Source organism: Agelaius phoeniceus, chromosome 6 (assembly GCF_051311805.1).
Source record: "Agelaius phoeniceus isolate bAgePho1 chromosome 6, bAgePho1.hap1, whole genome shotgun sequence".
NCBI lineage: Eukaryota > Metazoa > Chordata > Aves > Passeriformes > Icteridae > Agelaius > Agelaius phoeniceus.
In genome coordinates, this window is record NC_135270.1 from 25034677 (window position 1) to 25052102 (window position 17426).

General features: G+C 39.3%; 1 protein-coding gene and 1 long non-coding RNA gene across 2 annotated transcripts in view; both read right to left on the reverse strand.

The window, feature by feature from the left end:
* Window positions 1-4345, reverse strand: part of CSTPP1 (centriolar satellite-associated tubulin polyglutamylase complex regulator 1) — a 79821-nt gene extending 75476 nt beyond the window's left edge. Inside the window, exon 1 of the mRNA XM_054634913.2 lies at window positions 4063-4345. Within this exon, the coding sequence (XP_054490888.1) occupies window positions 4063-4108 (46 nt within the window). The 5' untranslated portion in view covers window positions 4109-4345. The remainder of the gene's footprint in view (window positions 1-4062) is intronic.
* Window positions 4346-6359: 2014 nt separating this feature from the next.
* LOC129121265 (uncharacterized) lies at window positions 6360-17036 on the reverse strand. The gene is made up of 3 exons (XR_008534418.2): window positions 16942-17036; window positions 14705-14791; window positions 6360-6384 (listed from the first exon to the last, which is right to left on the reverse strand). It is a non-coding gene; the product is annotated as an uncharacterized LOC129121265 (long non-coding RNA).
* Between the last annotated feature and the right edge of the window lie 390 nt (window positions 17037-17426).

A 17426-nucleotide genomic window follows, 5' to 3' on the forward strand; every position in this document is an offset into this window, starting at 1 on the left:
TTGGTTCTAACAATGAGCATAATACTGCACACAGACTAACTTAACTGTGCAAGTCCTTCCAGCAGACTGCTTCCTGCAAGGTGTCATACAGTTGCTAGAAACCACGCCCCCACCAAAGCAAATCGTTGAGCAAACTTGTCTTTTTTTTGTTTGGTTGGGGTTTTTTGGAGGTTTCTGTTTAAATCTAAAATTATTAATTGTGGAAGAAATTGTCATTTCAGTTTGTTATAAGGCATTAAGTAGCCTAATGGTTCCCTACCTATTCATGCTCAGAGGGACATATGCAAAGGACTGTACTCTCCGGTTCTGGAACTCTACCTAATTCAGGATCAGATTTAACCTGCACCTTTCAAGTTAAGGTGGAAATCCTGTGGTGCAACACCAGTATGGTGGTGAAATCTCCATCTTTTGGACAAAGTATTAGACTGAGTCTAGGAAGATTCAACTAACACTGAATCTTTAAATCTTGAAGATTTAACTAACATTTCTATACGCAAACTCTTACACATTATATTCAATCTACATTATAGTTGTCCTACCTGTACAACAGAGCAAGAAATAAAATTTTTAAATAGGCGTTCTCTTTTTCTAGACCATGAGATCTTTAAGTCACAGTGCTCCACAGAAGTTCAACAAATATCTGTACTAAGAGGAGAACCAGTGTCAGCTGAGATGTCTGGATAACAATGTAGCCTATGCATCGATTATGCTGTTAAAGGGAATTATTGTACTTGCACTTTCCAGATCATTATTTCTTAAGGCTGTTCAGAAGAAGAGTAAGCCTTAGGCTTCAGCAAAGTTTCCACACAACTGAAGTTCTCTCTTGGGAGCTACTCAGTTTTGTAAAAGAATGTATACTCTTTCTAATCATTAAACCCAAGACCTTTTATGAGAGAGATGAGGAAACACAACTGTGTGTTCTGGCACTTGATAGGCCCATGATTTACTGATAAGGCAATTTCCTAGCAGAGTATTTGCATTCTTACATGCCTTACATTGGCAAAGAAGGACAAGAAACAACATCCTGAAGCTGGGTAGTGGAAGGCAAGAGAATACATAGAAAATAGAAGTTTGCAGTACTCTGCAGCTTTTTCTCCATAACAGGAAATGGGAGCAGGGAGGTAATACAATATGAAGCTTCAGAGACAGCTGCATGAGCAGAACAATACCCTAAGTGCTCTGCTGCCTGCTATAAATAACTGAGCAATCACCAGTTATTAAACCATAACGAGGAACCATGAAAAATGTCTCAAATATGCCTCATTTTGCCTACTGTAGGTTCAGTCTCATCCATCAAATGAGAAACACATTATCATCACTATACCCAAACAATAAATGCTGTTTATTCAGTGAAACTACTGTTTATAATGTTCTGCTTGTTACAACATCATCTTCACTGTAGCCTTTCTGCCAGTTCTGCAGACCTCATCTCCAGTCCTATTCCCTAAGTAATGGTCATCTCTTTTCTTCTACTTACTGTCTCATTGTGGCATGACACGTTGTGCTGATTTTCATATTCCAGGAATTTTGGCATAACAAAGCTTTGCAATTATTTTTCATCTTAAGTGAATACTTAATTCTCTCCCTGTTCATTTCTGTTTTAACTCAGAACTACTTTTATTTCCCTCTCAGCATTCTAACTGGTTGTAGAAGAATTATCTCAAATAGAGCAGGAAATAAAACAGCAAGTAGCACATTATGTTATTCTGGCTGCTCAATTTATGTGATGGCCTGGTTTTGATAATGAGAAAGAGAAGAGGGGAAGAAGGGTTTGGGTGAGTTGCCCATTCCAGCTCAGAAATGGCAGGGTCATCTGGTCTCTGAGAGTCAGAGAATACCTTAAGTGGCAAGCTGAGGCAATGCAACTCCAGAATGAAATCACAGAAAATGAAATTTATCACAGCTCTTACAGCCCCATTTCAGAGAACTGTATTAGCAAGACCTTGAGGCGCACAATAGAACAATCCAAATAATGGTGATTTCAGGATGCCAATGTAGGAAACAGAAATGCAACTTAGAAAAACATATGGGGAGGTGTGTTTGTTTGGGGTGGGAAGAGAGGGAGTTGGGGATTGTTTTGGTTTGGTTTTTAACCATTTTCCTACTGCTAATACACACTAAACTCCTTAGGATCTGTGAGCAGTTTGGCAAGTTACAAACTCTCATGAAGGCAGAAAAACTGGTTTTCATAACATTTTTAGCTAATAAGAATATGCTTCCTCCTCTAATAGACAACAGAAACTGCAATCTAAACCCAAGGTACGCTAAGTAATGAACAGAACAAACTCTTATACAAGTTATTCCTCACCCTAATATGGTCACATGTCTTTTTCTGATCCCAATGTCAGAATAATTTAGAAAGTTGTACAAAATGAAAAGGGAATTCCAAATCAGCATGTGGAACAGATATGAAAGGAGGCTCACTTAAGTGACTAGTAAAGCTGCTTGCACCTAACAATCTTGTACATATAAGAAATCTCTCTTGTACATCTCATATCTTACCTTCAGATGTGCAAGAGAAAACTGGTTTATTTTCACACTTTAAGTATTTTTAGTCTGCTTCCTAGATTGTTTTGAGTGATTCAATCCTTACTGACAAGTTTCACACAATTAAAAGGGCCTATTTCATTAAAAACAATTACAAGAACCTGAAACCACGTTGGCTCATTAAGAAAAATAAATTTTACAGGTTTCAACCTAGAGCCACTCTGGAAAAGTTATTAACTATTAGCATGTAGGTTAAAAATAGTGAAGTGGTGTGTGTCCAGTGTGTCTACATGGCACTGTGATGCTGTTCTCAAACACCTAAAGCTCCACAACTGAAATCAGCAATAACAACTTCAGCAAGGTGAGTCCCATGAGAGTCACCCTGAATAGAGCAGTAAACAAACCTATTTCTGCCTTGAATTTCCTTGACACAGAAAAGCATTGTAGTTATGCAGGTATGCACAAAGCACCCTAACAGCAGCCTAGCAGCAACAGCACAGTGAGATTCTACTCTAAGATGACTTAGATCACTCCTTTGCTTAAATGGTTAAACAAAAGTCTTTTAGTCTAGTACCCCGTGCAAGACAGGTTTTCCATTTACAGCAGTGTTTCTGCACTCTTGTTCCATTTTGACTTACAGAAATGGCAAAATCATGATGGAACAAGCAGCACAAAGCAATCCAATCCATTCCTGACCTTCCTTTGTACAAGAAAACCACAGAAAATTATGTATACCTTGATAAGAGTTATTACCAAACAATCTCTTGGGCCTAGAAAGTAATGGCTGAAGAGTTTCACTCCACAAACACTCTCTTGAACACAATCCAAATGCTTATTACTCGTAATTCATCTCCTCCTCAGCAATTAAATGAAGTCATATTGACTTTATTCCATCCTAATTATTTTTATTTGACACCTTAACATCAAACCACTTTGCTTCTTAGTTTCCTGGAACATCAAGCCGTTACGGGGAGTTTAAAAAGGATGTAGTCTTCAAAGGAGTAGCCGCTTCACAGGTTAAAAGATTTTCATTTTATGTAGGAAACAGTATCGATGCTACCTTATTTCAGAACAAAAGAGCAGCACTCCTTCCCATTGTTGGGAAACGAGCACAAAATAAGGATGCTCACCTAGATCTGTGAGCAAAACAGGTTGGTAATGGGTGAAGTCTATCACAGAAAGGCTGGAACGCCGCTCGCTATTCATTCACATCGCCAAAGCGGACAGTGGAGGAAGGAGACGGCAGCTCAGCTCCCGCCGGCCGCTCGCGGAGACCGCACCTCCGGGCACCGGAGGGATGAGGGATGCTCCTGTGCCCTCCCAGCTCAGCGCCCACAACCCGCTCTGTCACGGTCCGGTGCTGCCCGCTCTCCAGCCAGGGCGGACACGGAGCCACTGCGAGCCCCCTCAGCCCGGCCCAGCCTGCGGCCGCTCGCCGCACTCCCCGGAAAGGACGGGCCGGGCGCAGCCACCCCGGCCCCGCCGAGCCCTCCCCATGCCGGGTCCCGGCCCACCAGCACACCAAGGGGAGAGAACCCTCAGGAAGCCTCCCCGCCCCGCCGCGCCGCTCCTCACCCAGATACTCGGGCCCGGGCAGCGAGAGCCGCTCGGGGCTCAGCATCCTCCTCCTGCCGCTCCTTCCCAGCTTCCGCCCGTTTCCAAGGCGCCCGACGCTCCCGGCGCTGCTCGGCCGCTCGCCCCGGCTGGGAACACGCCCCTCACCGCCACAGTTCCGCGCCCACAGCCGTCCGGCAGCCCCATCGCCCGTGCCCTCAGGGGCTGGGGCAAGGCTGGGACAGAGCCCGGGAGAAGGGACAGTGCCTGGAGCCTGCTGACAGCGCCCGGAGCGGGGGCTGCGCGGGGGCCGCGCTGGGCGATGCCCCAGGCGGCTGCTCCCGGGCGGAGGGACGCCTCAGAGAGGGGAGAGCCAGTGAGCAGGATGTCCCGAAGAGCTGAAATAGCGAGAGGAGAGGCACGTGTAAAGTCATCCTGATTAGATTCAAGTTGTCTAACTTAAGGTATATTCTACTGCTAGGGGTTATTTAGGACTACAGCTGTGAGGGAAAGATCTTGATTTGAAGGTGAATTGTAATAAGTTAAAATCATACAATATGCTGAGTTGGAAGGGACTCATCAGAATCATCGAGTCCAGCTCCTGGCCCTGTGCAGGACACCCCAAAAACCACACCGTGAGCCTGAGAGCATTGTTCAGATGCTTCTTGAGCTCTGCCAGCCTTGCTGCTCTGACCACTTCCCTGGGTTAATGAAGTCAATGTGTAGCAGCTTTGTTCCAGAGAGCAACGACTGAAAGTGTGACTAAGGAGATCCTTCAGGGTTGTGTCCTACTGTCCATACTATCCCAGAGCTGGAATTTCTGCATCCTTTGTGCTCAGGAGAGGTAGGTATAGGGAGCCTCAGGAATTGTCCCTTCTGTAGATTCAAGTAGAAATGAGCAGAAAAGTCCTGAGTCGCAAGGCTCTTTCTGTTCTTGGCTGGGAGCTTGTATGGGAATGGCCATTGTACTGGGGATGTACAAGTGGCAGAGCTCTTCATGTGGCTAGAAGCAAACCTGCTGGACTCCTCTTTCCCAGAAGCTGATGTGGCTAAAATTCCCAAATTACTTTGCCATTTCTTTCATCACCATTAGAAAAAATACCAGCCCAGGATGTAATCCTGAAAGTATTACAAAAAAACCCAACCAACCAACCAACCAACCAACCAAATAAACAAAAGGACTGCAGGCGTTTCTGTGTTTTAATTGACAAATGCAAAAGAACAGAAATTAAATTAACCATTTGTACCTGCATATGATCCTCCTTTATTCCACTAGAGAAAAATACTTAGGCACTGGCAACTCAACTTTAATCTATATTTAAAGGACAGCTACATTTAAAAAGGGCAAACAAGATGTTATAACTTAACTGTTAATATCCCACATAAGATTGCCTGGACCTCTCCTTTGTTTTTTGTTCTGTCTTTAAAAGCATATGGCTTAGATATAAATATTTCAAAGATGAGCACAGAGAATAGTTTAGGGAGCAGACAATGAGACACTCCAGCATAAAGAATGATTGAAAAAATCTAAGATTGCCTTAAAGAGGAAAAATGTAACATATGAAATTATGTTACCTAAAATTATTTGTACTACAATGAAACTCACTCAAAACTACAGGTTGTTCAGTTTGGCACTTTGTGCATTCTGATATAGGCTATAAATTTAAATATGGGAGTTTTTCAGTAATAGATACAATGAGATCACAGAATGCATTGATACAAGATATTTTGGAGCCCAGAAATTCAGTAGAATTTAGAAAGGAAGTGGATTCAAGCAGAATGAGAAAACGCATGATTATGTTGTTACACACATAAGCAGTGTTGCTGGTGTTTAAAAACCTCTTCTATAATGCGGGTCAGCTGAGCTGGTAAGAGCCTTCCACAGGTTTCCTTTTGTTGTTTAAACCATTTCTGTAAACCAGAGTTTAGCCTTGATCAGTATCTAGAGTACTAATTTACAAGAGGCCTTTAAAGCCCAGTTTTGAATATTACATGTTCTGACATCTCTCTGTTTTTTTCCTTTAGGGTGGTTTTTCTTTTCTTTTCTTTTCTTTTCTTTTCTTTTCTTTTCTTTTCTTTTCTTTTCTTTTCTTTTCTTTTCTTTTCTTCCCTTCCCTTCCCTTCCCTTCCCTTCCCTTCCCTTCCCTTCCCTTCCCTTCCCTTCCCTTCCCTTCCCTTCCCTTCCCTTCCCTTCCCTTCCCTTCCCTTCCCTTCCCTTCCCTTCCCTTCTCTTCTCTTCTCTTCTCTTCTCTTCTCTTCTCTTCTCTTCTCTTCTCTTCTCTTCTCTTCTCTTCTCTTCTCTTCTCTTCTCTTCTCTTCTCTTCTCTTTCTTTTCCTCTTAGTCTCTATGGGTTAGACTTTGTTATTTCCTTCAGACCAGCTAAAGGAAACCTTTTGGTCACTGGTCCCATTTGCAGTTCTAATAACAGTAAGTTTCAGTAGTAATGGTGCCTGACTGTTAACCTAAAGAAAACTATATAAAAACAAGATGTCATTTCTGAGACCATTTATAGACTTTCCTGTTTACTATTATTTCTCCTTTGGCTTGCCAGAGCTCGGATTAGGTGATATAACAGGTCAGCAGCACTTATGTGTTCCCTCGCACTCATGACCTGAAAAGGGAGAAATGCTGCCAGCCGGGCCATAGGTGTTAAGTTTGTTTTACCAACTTCATTTTTAGAACCCTATACTAATGCATTTTAATAAATTCAGAAGGTTTTTCTGGGGCCATCTGGAGGTTTAATAGCTGCCCCCAGAGGGGGCACATCTAACAAGGGCTTAATGTTCTTTTGGACCCAGCTGGAAGAATGATTGTGAAGAAAATTATTTTTCCTTGTCACAGCCTCTTGGTAGATTATCAGATCTCACTTCAGGGCAGCCTATGGAGTACACTTTTACCATCTACCCTGGGAATCATGGTGGTGCTTACATCTAGTAACTAAAATTGCTGCATTTTGTTTACCAGGGACATTTGGGCATCCAAATCAGTCTTTCAAGGAGGATCAGTTGCATTATATTGGTATATTTTGTGCACACTCTCTTTCAGAGTTAATGTGATCTTGATCTGATTTAGCTTAATTCACTTTGAAATGTGGTTTAAGCAGAATTTCAGAAATCATATGTTTCGTAAACTGGGCTAACTTAGTTATATGAGAGTCCATGTGACCACAAGTTTGAAAATAGTGGTATAATTTAAATTACGTCATGAAATAAAATGTCTTTATTATGTTAAGATGCATGGACTGAAAATCTTTCCTGTGTAAGTTTTGTAAGTGTTTCTCAGCAACTTAGCTAAAATCAGATTTCTGTTTTTCTCCAGAAACACATACTTTGCCCCCACTATATTAATTGCTTAGCTTACTCTCTGCTGATTTTATGTTCATCTTCCTGAATTATACCATCAATGTGAAACTGAAATATTTTCCTTTTATTAGACAAAGTTCTCCTGAGAAAGCTCCTCTTTCAGAGAGAGTATTATATAGAATAATAAACAGGACTAGATAGCAAGAACAAAATTCCAGAGGAAATGCCTTGTTTTAAAAAGATTGAATCACTTTGCCTGGCTTCTTTAACTTTTCTTGGAATTAAATGTTTCATTTGCTTAGAATTTTAACAATTATTACTATGGTAGTTACAATGCAGCCTACTAGGTGTATTAGAGGAAACAAACTTTTTTTTTCTTCAAGTGACTGATGGAAATGCTGTTGCTACAATGTACAAAGAACTAAGCTGTGGGCAGTCTTCAGTATTATTCCATCTGACTGAGAAATCAATGTAAGACAGTTTCACAGAAACACTAAGAAAATGTCTCTAGCCTTTCTTGTGTATCCTTTGAGCATCCAAAGCTTTATCATGTTTTAAGACATAGTTAGCTAAGAGCCTGTCTCGTGCAGAACTCAGCTTTTTTGACTTTGATAGTGCTTTGTGTTCATCGAGGCTTCCCACGTATTTTCCAGATGAGCTTTTCCTTGTACATAATAATTAATAAAATTGCAGGTGCAATAACAAAAGGACACATGAAAAACAAATTATACTGTGAGGAGAAAAACATTGACTTAAATAACTGTCAATCTTTATTGATAATCTATTATTTTGGGCACAGTAGCAGAGATAAGTTTTGAGGAGACATCTGAAGAAATGGAGAATAAGGAGTTCACATGCTATTATTTATGTAAATTACTGGAAATCTTGTCAGTGAAATTAGAATTCTATTTTGTAAGTAATTTTAAAAATCAATGGTACTGAAGCTGGATGATTCATTAATGAGTCAGTTGTAAATCCATAAAAACCTCTCATTAAATTTTTAATTTAATAATTATTTATATGGATAATGACCAAACTCTCTAAACACATACACTAGAAATAAAATTGTCTTAAATAAAACGGTCAGACAAATCCACAATGAAATTATGTGATGAACTCCATGTTTTTATGGTTTTGGTTCTTCAGGAGTCATTTACAGAAAAAGATCCAGTACTTCTAGTGCTTCTCCTAATCTGAGCTTTCTCACACTGTATGAACTCTTTGTCTGGTTTACCTATAGCACAGTGGTTTTGCACAAGTAAATTAATTTTTTTTTTCCCAAATAATGCAGTATTAATACTACCTCTTCAGGTAAAATCTAGACAAACAGATTAGACTTACCCTCTTCTTTAAGATCTTCAGAGAAATAAGATTCACCAAATTTCTCTCTCCTAGCATCTGCCAAGATGAATTCTGGAAACAACTGTGTTTCTCAGCTAGTGATAGATAACATGATAACAGCAGCAGCTCTCTTAAGTAGCCAGCATTTGTACCATTACAGAGCTTAACTGTGACACCAGTAATTGTACCAGCAAGTCTTAAGTCAGGAATATACTTAACTAGTAAGATGTCATAAGCGTACAGGAAACTGTCCTGTGAACATGATGCCATCATAATTTTTATTTTATTTACTAGTTTAACTGCATTTTAATCTGGATTGCTAAGATTTTATTTTCCCTCTTGAGCTGGTGGACAGAAAAAAGTAAAGAGAGATCTGATCTGATTTTGAGATCTGTCTGTGTTGTTGATGATTCAGGTCTAAACAAGCTCCAAGATCCTTGTATTTTAAATACAAGTTGGTGAGGAGAAACAAACCCTTGAAATATTCTTCTATTCCTCAGCCATAGGAGTACTTTTGAATTCTGCATGATGTGCTTATGAGAAAAGGGAATAGTAGTAGGACAGATTCTGTGGCTCAGGGAGGCCACAAGTTTGTTTTCAAATCAATGGTAGCTGTAAGTTGTATAATAGATTCCTGGCATGTATTAAATGCAATGTCCAAATTCTGATTTTGAGTTTAGTGTTTAGTAAGCAAAGTTGGCTTTTTTGTAAGAACAAACTGTTGAAAGACTCTCCTCCAGTTTTTGTTCCCATTATCTCATCAGGAAGGAAAGGACATCTTTAAAAGTACTTAAGTACCAAGTGAGTGACCCTTCTCTGTTGGAATGCCGCCCCACTAATGATGCAGAGAAGAAAAACAGCCATTTCTGGCAGAGTTTGCAGGATCTCTCATGCCAAACAAAAAAAAAAGTCTAAAATGCCTGGTAAAAATAAATATCACTATGAAATTCTGGCATGGGAAGCATTTCTGACAGCCAAGGCTTAGCTCATCCTGGGGGGTAACCCAAAAAGGCCAGCGATTTTTATTCTTTGTTTCTACTTATCGAATGTTCCTTGCAAACATAAGCTGCCAGACTCTGTTATCCATTAGACAAGGTGTCTGTGTGAGAAAATTATAATAAGTAAATGGCTCTATGTATGTGCAAGAGAGCAGTGGGAGTGAGCTGTTGTGTCTGGGGATGAAGTGAAGTTGTAACTGTGATGGCTGCAGTGGCCAGCTCTTATGGGAAAGGTGTGTAACTTTCTTTGTGCAGAACAGACATTATTCACATGCTAGGTACCCTGAAAATATTTTGCCTTATAACATCTGCATGGATAAGCAAATGATGGAATCAAGGGAAAAAAACAATAAAATGGAAGAAAGTGGAGATCACAGATTCATTAAAATAGTGGAATTCTAGCTAAATTCTAAGTCTGTTAGCTACACAAAAGGGTACTTGGAAGACAGCACTGCAGAACCCTGCCACTGTACAGGAGTTGCAGTCAAAATATTTCTCCAGCAAAAACACACATCCCTAGCCTGGTGATTCACTCCATAATATAAGAGGACATAGTGGTGAATGGTTTTTTTCTTTTTGCTACATAATGCATAAGGTGGTTTCAAGAGTAACACCTTTATGGAGTCACTAGAGGAGAAGATAGAGATCAGATGATGATATAATGGTTGGAGGACTTAGGAAGAGAAGCAAATCACTTAGTGAGAGAGAATATAAACCAATTGAGACTGAAACAGTAAATGAAGATTATGGCAATTAATTCTAAACAGAACAGAGGAAGCATTGAACATTTTTCAGAATATAGTAGAGAATTAAGACCTAATTAAGTTTTATCTCAGGAACGTTTTAAAATTTTTCTTTTGCTTTGTTAACTTTATCATTCTAGTTTCTATACCACAACAAAATAGATTGATCATTCTGCATTTGAATCTGATAATATAGTTAGATATTAAGAAAATATCTTTAAGATTCTAACTTTAAGTGTTAAATTTTACACTGTGTTAGTGAAGGAAGAGGTGCTTCCTGAATATGTAAAGTTTAGATGTGGATCCCAGTTTCAAATTCTGTGGCTAGAGTCCATTTCTAATTATTACTAAACATACTCAGTGTGCTCTAAGTTATGTGAAACAGAAACAAGAGAAACCTATAGTCCCTATGACATGGTCTTCCCCTGTGCATTAAAAATGTTGGGTTTTGCTCACTCAGATCTCTGATAGAGTTTCTGCTGACATGGAATGAAGAACAAATGAAAATGCAATACACAGATTCAGATTACCTTAAACTCTTAGAATGCTGATATCATGTTAAATAGTCAAGTTTCTAAAATCCTAAACTTGCAATGAAATGGACATAAGTATATGTGACTGTGAGGGAGGTTGGATGTGTGTGCATACATGTGGGTGACTCATGTGAAGGGAGTGTGCAAGTCTGGATCTTGCTCCTACCTGTGCCTTTATTCAGGTCTCACCCAGTGCTCATAGGGAGCAATTAATTTGTTCCCTCACTCCCATTTTTCAAGAGCTAGTATGACAGAGGGAGAGGTGTTAAGAAGTATCTCTGATTCAGCCACCTGATAGGAAAGCAGATGGTGGCATCTTATCAGAAACACACAAGGGTTATGTCTTGTTTGTGTTGGCAGTGCTTGCTAGACCTATCATGCCAATAAAATATTAGAAGTGAATCATCTTCAAAAAAGAAAACTCTTTATCATTCTGTCTACATTTTTACATCTGCATAGTGGCTTCTGCAAACAAGAAAGGTGTGAGAGCTGAGAGAAAGATGTTTGTCTTTCACATCTATTCCCATGACTACTTGTTTCTTTACAGGCCCAATTTATGAATTCTAGATTTTATAAGAAAGGAAAATTTAGCCCGTCTAAGCTGTTCCACATACTGAGATATAAGGTCACCTTTCTTTCTGATTGTGTGATTGATTTTTACCACAAACTTCTTATCTGAGTACAGCAACTATTGATGGCAAACTACATTAATAGCTGGAAGTCAAAGAAAGACACAAGTCTTCAGTTCTTTAGAAAATGCTTCTCTATGGACTCAAAAATTAATTTAGGAGATACAGCTTGCTACTTATCCATTTGAATGTGTTTGGGGAATAAAGGTGGCTAGGCTTCTGTCTTCAAATTGAATTCTTCTTTTGCTGGCTTTTGAGAGAGCATTTCCCTTTTAAGCTCTTCCTCTTCTCCTTTTTTTCTGTGCCAGAGTCAAGGTATTAAGCTGTGCAGTTCCTAAGGGTAGGCCATAGGCTACCTTTGCAATGCAGACATTGTGCAAGGCCTGGATAATTGCCATTTCACTGCAGGGAGGAGTCTCATCAGGGATAGAAGAGGGTGTTTATTTGCATTATTTTTACATAGAGGATGTTAGGGAACCAGCAAAAGAAGGAGCAGAACCAGCTTTCAAAAACACAGAAGGAGCTACCATCTCAAAGAAAATGTGAAGAAAGATTTGGTTTGGTCTGTTGTTTGGTTTTGGGGTTTTTTCCCTATTTTGAGAGTAAATTTACTTATGGTTTTGTTTCCTTTTCTTCTTCTTCTTTTTTTTTTTTTCCTAGAGTGAAGAATTAAAGGGCCTTAGAAGTTGGTTTCTGTCCCACCTTCTAGACACACACACAAAAAGGGGTGGGGTTAGATGAATCTGTACTTTGGACATTACATTACAAAGGACCTTTTGCAAGATTCTTTATATCTCAGCTTTTGAATGTAGCCATTTAATGTAATCTTTAGTTTTGCTGGTCTGCACTGCAAAGTAGAATGAATAGTGGTCCATGAGATGATCATAAAGTTTCCCAAAACAAATGTGCAATTGGAATGCTTAGAAAGCGGCAGTTAAATGAAAGGTCAAGAAAATTAAGTAACACCTAAACTCTCGTCTGCTAATCTGAATTTTATATTTTTGTGAATGAAAGCAGTTGTGGTAACACTGCAGAAGATGGCATCTAGTTTTATTAAGAATAAGTGAGCAGTAACTGGAGAAACACTGTAGGGGACAATGGTGACAGTATTTGAATGTTTATGACTCCTACAAGCATCTCTGGGTACACAGTAGTAGTGGCAGTATTAGAAAGGGAAGGCAGCAAAGGAAAAGGTGATAACATGAAATATAAGTGAATTTAAAAATTTCATTTAATGTATTTAACATAGAGACCATAATTTACAAACTAGGTAACCAGATGCAAAAGCTGTCAATCCCTCAGCTCTTTAGAAAATTAAACTATTTCTTTACATCAGTGAAGTTGGACACCCAACTGTCCTATGTATGGGTAAAATCTGACTTTTAACTTACCTGGTAATTCAAGCTACCACCTCTTTAGTTCACTGGTGGTATGGAAGAGGGAACTGATGTGGATAATGTGCAAGTGAAATAACTAAAGAAATTTAAAAGGCCACTGGAAAATCTCACGGTCTAATACCTATGGTTTTTTCTTGAACTTAGAGCCCTGTTAGGAGCATTTTGGTGTTTTCCTGTCTTTTCTGTTTATTTAGTGGAGGTCACTAGTAAAAAAGAATTTGGTCAGAGTGCAGAGTTTGTAATTATCTTTACAGTTAGAATTTCCTGAACTATTGTTGAACCAAAGTTCAGTAGGGGTTCCAAAAGATCACCTCGTCCAGTCTGTACTGCATCAAGACTAAACATATCAAGGCTAGTACCAGCATGCTTATCAAATTGTGTTCTTATGAAAATCCAGTGGAAGAGATTCCTCAGTCCCCCTAGACAGTCTGCTCCATTATTGAAAAATCCTCAGCTGGAATGCTGATCAGAAAAATCCTTTAAGCATTTCTTGTTGCAAATGAAGTTGACTCTTTTATGTCTTTCTACTGGAGCCATAGAGGATGGCTGATCAACATCTCTGTAATTAGCTCTTATAAATATCAGAAAGCTGCATCTGGCTTGAAGCATTTATATCTTGACTAGGCATACCTAATTCTTTCAGCTTTTTCTCAAAGAGTTTGATTTATACATTTCTTGTTCATATTATTTTCTGATTTCTCTTCAGTTGTTTTTATATTTCTATGGTGTTCAGGCGAGACCAGACACAGTATCCAACCGGGTCTTCTGTATTGTGTGAATTTAAGAAATCAAATTGTCTCCTATATGACACACCTGTTAAGGTGTTCCAGAATTCAACACATTCCTGGCAGTGCTGCTGCACTGTTGGTTTCTATTGTTTGTTATCCTAATACGCTGTATCCGTCTATTCCAAAATTCTGTGCAGTTTATTCATTTTTCATTCTGTTTCCCAATAATAATATGTTTCTAACTACTGTATTTTTCCTTGTTGTTTTTTGGACAATCTGACCAATTTGTCAATAGGATTTGGGGTGTCTGATCTCATCCTTCCTAGTGTTTCCAGCCCTTTGCCTTTGTTTTGAGGTTATCAGTTGTTGTAGCACAGATTTTACAAGCATATCATTTAAGTTGTCAGTGAACATAGCAGACAAAACAGAACTCAAGACACATCTTGAAACAGACCTGAAGTGCCTTTGCCTTTTGATGAATAATGACTAATGACCACTGTGGTTTCCTTCTATTGGATGCTTGCACATCTTCCCATATCTGTATTTAAAATGTTGTTCCATGAACGTGTCTTGTGAGATGATGCCAAAAGCCATATAAGGTGTATCATATCTGTTGCCTTCTGTTCACACAGCGAGCTTTACATTACTTGAAAAAGGCAACTTGGTTTAGCATAAATGCATTTTGCCCATTTTTCATGTGTTTTTCATTCCAGGAAATTAATTCACTTTATCTCAAGTATTTAAAACACGATTGCTCCAAACTGTTCTGAACACAACAATTAAGCTACCCAATGTGTCATTCTCTTCTACGAAACTTGGGGTGTGGAAAATCATCTTCACAAGGAAAAGCTCATTGGAATCCTTTAAAAATACTTTGATTGGTAAGACTTAGACTTTTTTTTCTTTCTTTCCCCCTTTCTTTCTTTAAATCTATTATTAAGATCTTTGAAGTTTCAAAATAGATAAAGTGTCTTTTCCCTAATAATCTTACCTTGTTCTGGTCCCTTTCTTCTTTTTCCAATGACACCATGTTCTTGGTTTTCTTTTTCCTGACACAGGTTTGTTATTTAAAATCACCCTGAAAATGATGCAAACTATTAGTGTTATTTCGTAGCACTTATTTTCTGTCATCGGATTGGTTTATTTCTCAAATGTTTCTTTTGGAGGGGATGTATCTGAATTATGTCCCAAAATGGTTAATAGGATAATAATCTTCTTCCTGTTCCATTTATAATGACTGGTTGAGTTTTTTTTGCTTGGGCATGTTGTCATATAAATTAATTGTTAATTATATTTTAAGTACTTCTTTCTCATCTGTCTCACAACACTTGTGTTATATATCACTTATCAGTGGTCTATAAAGTATTGCAGGTTACTTCATGATGCTCCTCCCTCATAGGTGTGGGTAGAGGCAAGTACCTATGTTGTGCATGGGTTGAAATGTATTCTGATATTTCCATAATCTTAAAGTTATTTGCTCTGAAAGAGGCAAGACCAAAGCCATATGGTTTAATTCTACCAGCATTATTTAGCAACTAGTCTGCTTTTACCATAAATGTCCATTTTCACTGCATAAATCTACTTTACAATTATTCCTCAAAGATCCCACATGTAATCAGGGCTATATTCAATCAAAGTATCTATCAACAGGTAGGTAATTGAGACGTTTACAATATACATTTTCATCTGTTCAACTGCAACCTATTTAGGAGATTTTTGGGAAAGATAATACTATGTGCTTCTCTAACATTTCACCAGGGGATTCCAAAATTACTAATAAGACAGAGATATAGCTTAAGGAAGAGAGGAAAGTGATTTACCAGAATACAGTGCAAGATCTAGAGGACTGGTAAACACACTTTAACAGAGTGGGTAAAAACATTTGTTCTCTGGGGAGAGAAGAACTGAAGAGCTAACAAGTGAATTTATTTGTATGTAGGACAAGAGGCTTTTGTTTCAAACACAGGGAAACACTCATCTTAACAGCTGACTGTTCCATGACCTAAGTATATAATCATCAAGAAGTTCTGGGCCCTGTGTCTGTGCTTTATCCTGCTCAGTACTTCAGCACCTAAACTTCTAAAAGCTTCTGTGAGCCTGAAGTCAGAAGCACTCCTCTGAGTTATACTACCTGATGATCTAGCCTAAGTAGAGAATATAAACTTAAATGAATTTTGGTTATGTTGCTCTGTATTTTAGGGAGATACAGTGAGGGTTTTGCATTCTAGTCAATCAGCCAGTCAGTGTGAGGTTACTGTTTTCTCTCTCTAAACTTTAACCCACTATTAAGAATTCTTCCCCTTCAGCCATCTTAAACTATGGTATCTTTAAGTTTATTACTTTACAATAATTGTGTATACTTTCTGTTTCTCAGTCTGTCACTGACTCCAACTCAATATTACAATAGAGAAGGTTTTTAATCTCTTCACCTCAACCAGTCCCTCTTGACTACCTGTATTTGTTGTTACTCTTCTGCAACTTTGCACACTTTGCCCATCTTGCACTAATGTGGATCTATTCCTATCTTGAGGCAGTGGTTCTGCATATAAAGAAAAAGTCTGCTTTTTAAAAATTTTGGTAGCCATGTACAGAAGAATTTAAACATGGTTTGCTGCTTACTGTTTCTTGTGGTGTTACTGCTCTTGGGAGTTCTCCTCAGTGAAGCTGTGTTGGATTATTTTCTCTTTTCACTGAGCACAATTTGTCAAGACTCAGTCCCTGTTTTAATTTTACGTTGACATTTTTAATAATACCCCTTGTCTTCACCATTTTACACTTAATTAGTAGGAGTGGCATAATTCAATCACATGCTGTGCCATTTTCTTACTCTTGTGATTGTTTAAAGGATGGGATCAATTGCAGCTTCCTCTGGATTCATCTGTGGGAAGGCTTTAAATAAGACCATTTCTATTACTGTCCCTTTGGTGTCAATTTGACAAAATTCTCATCTTCCCCTGTGGTCCAGGGTTTGGACCATCTGAGTCAGCCTTCTGTTCAAGTCAATACTTTGAAATCAACTGAGATTAATTATTTAACAACAGTTCCTTGCATTGTCAACCCTATGCATTAAAATGTCAAATTATGCCAAAAGGACCATAAAACTGGCTCTAAGGGTGATCTCCAGAGAAAGCCTGTATGCTTTTTAGTGCAGCACAGAATATAAGCCAGTTGTCCAAGAGTTAATTTCTACTCCTGCAGGAAACGACCCTACATCTTTTTTTAGGGTACCTGAGATTCATAGGTAGTCAGCTGTCTTCGGACACCGCGGCTATAAGGAAAACACCAAATAGCAGAATATTGTCACGAACGGAGGGGAAAATCAGACGTTTCTCATAGGTAGCAACATGCATGCTGGGCAAAGGGCTCGTGAACGTTTTCCTTTCGAAGGGAGTTTGGCAAACGGGGACAGGACGGGGAGAAGGGCTCTGCGATTTGTCTTGGGTACATCAAGCTCGCACAAGTTGGGAAGCGGTGGCAGCGCGCTGGGACCGGAGGATACCGGGCAGCCCTGCTGCGGGCAGCCAAGACCCCGGAGCAATGTTCCTTGGCGATGCTGCGGGAGTTGGGACAGGGAGAGCCGATACCGACGGCCCCGAGCACCGGAGCCGCTTTAGGAAAGGCTTCCCCGCCCGCGGCGAGGGAGCTGTACCGGGAGCAAGAGCTGAGGGGGTCTGGGGTGCTCTGGGCGAGCCCAAGGGTCTCGCCGAGGTGAC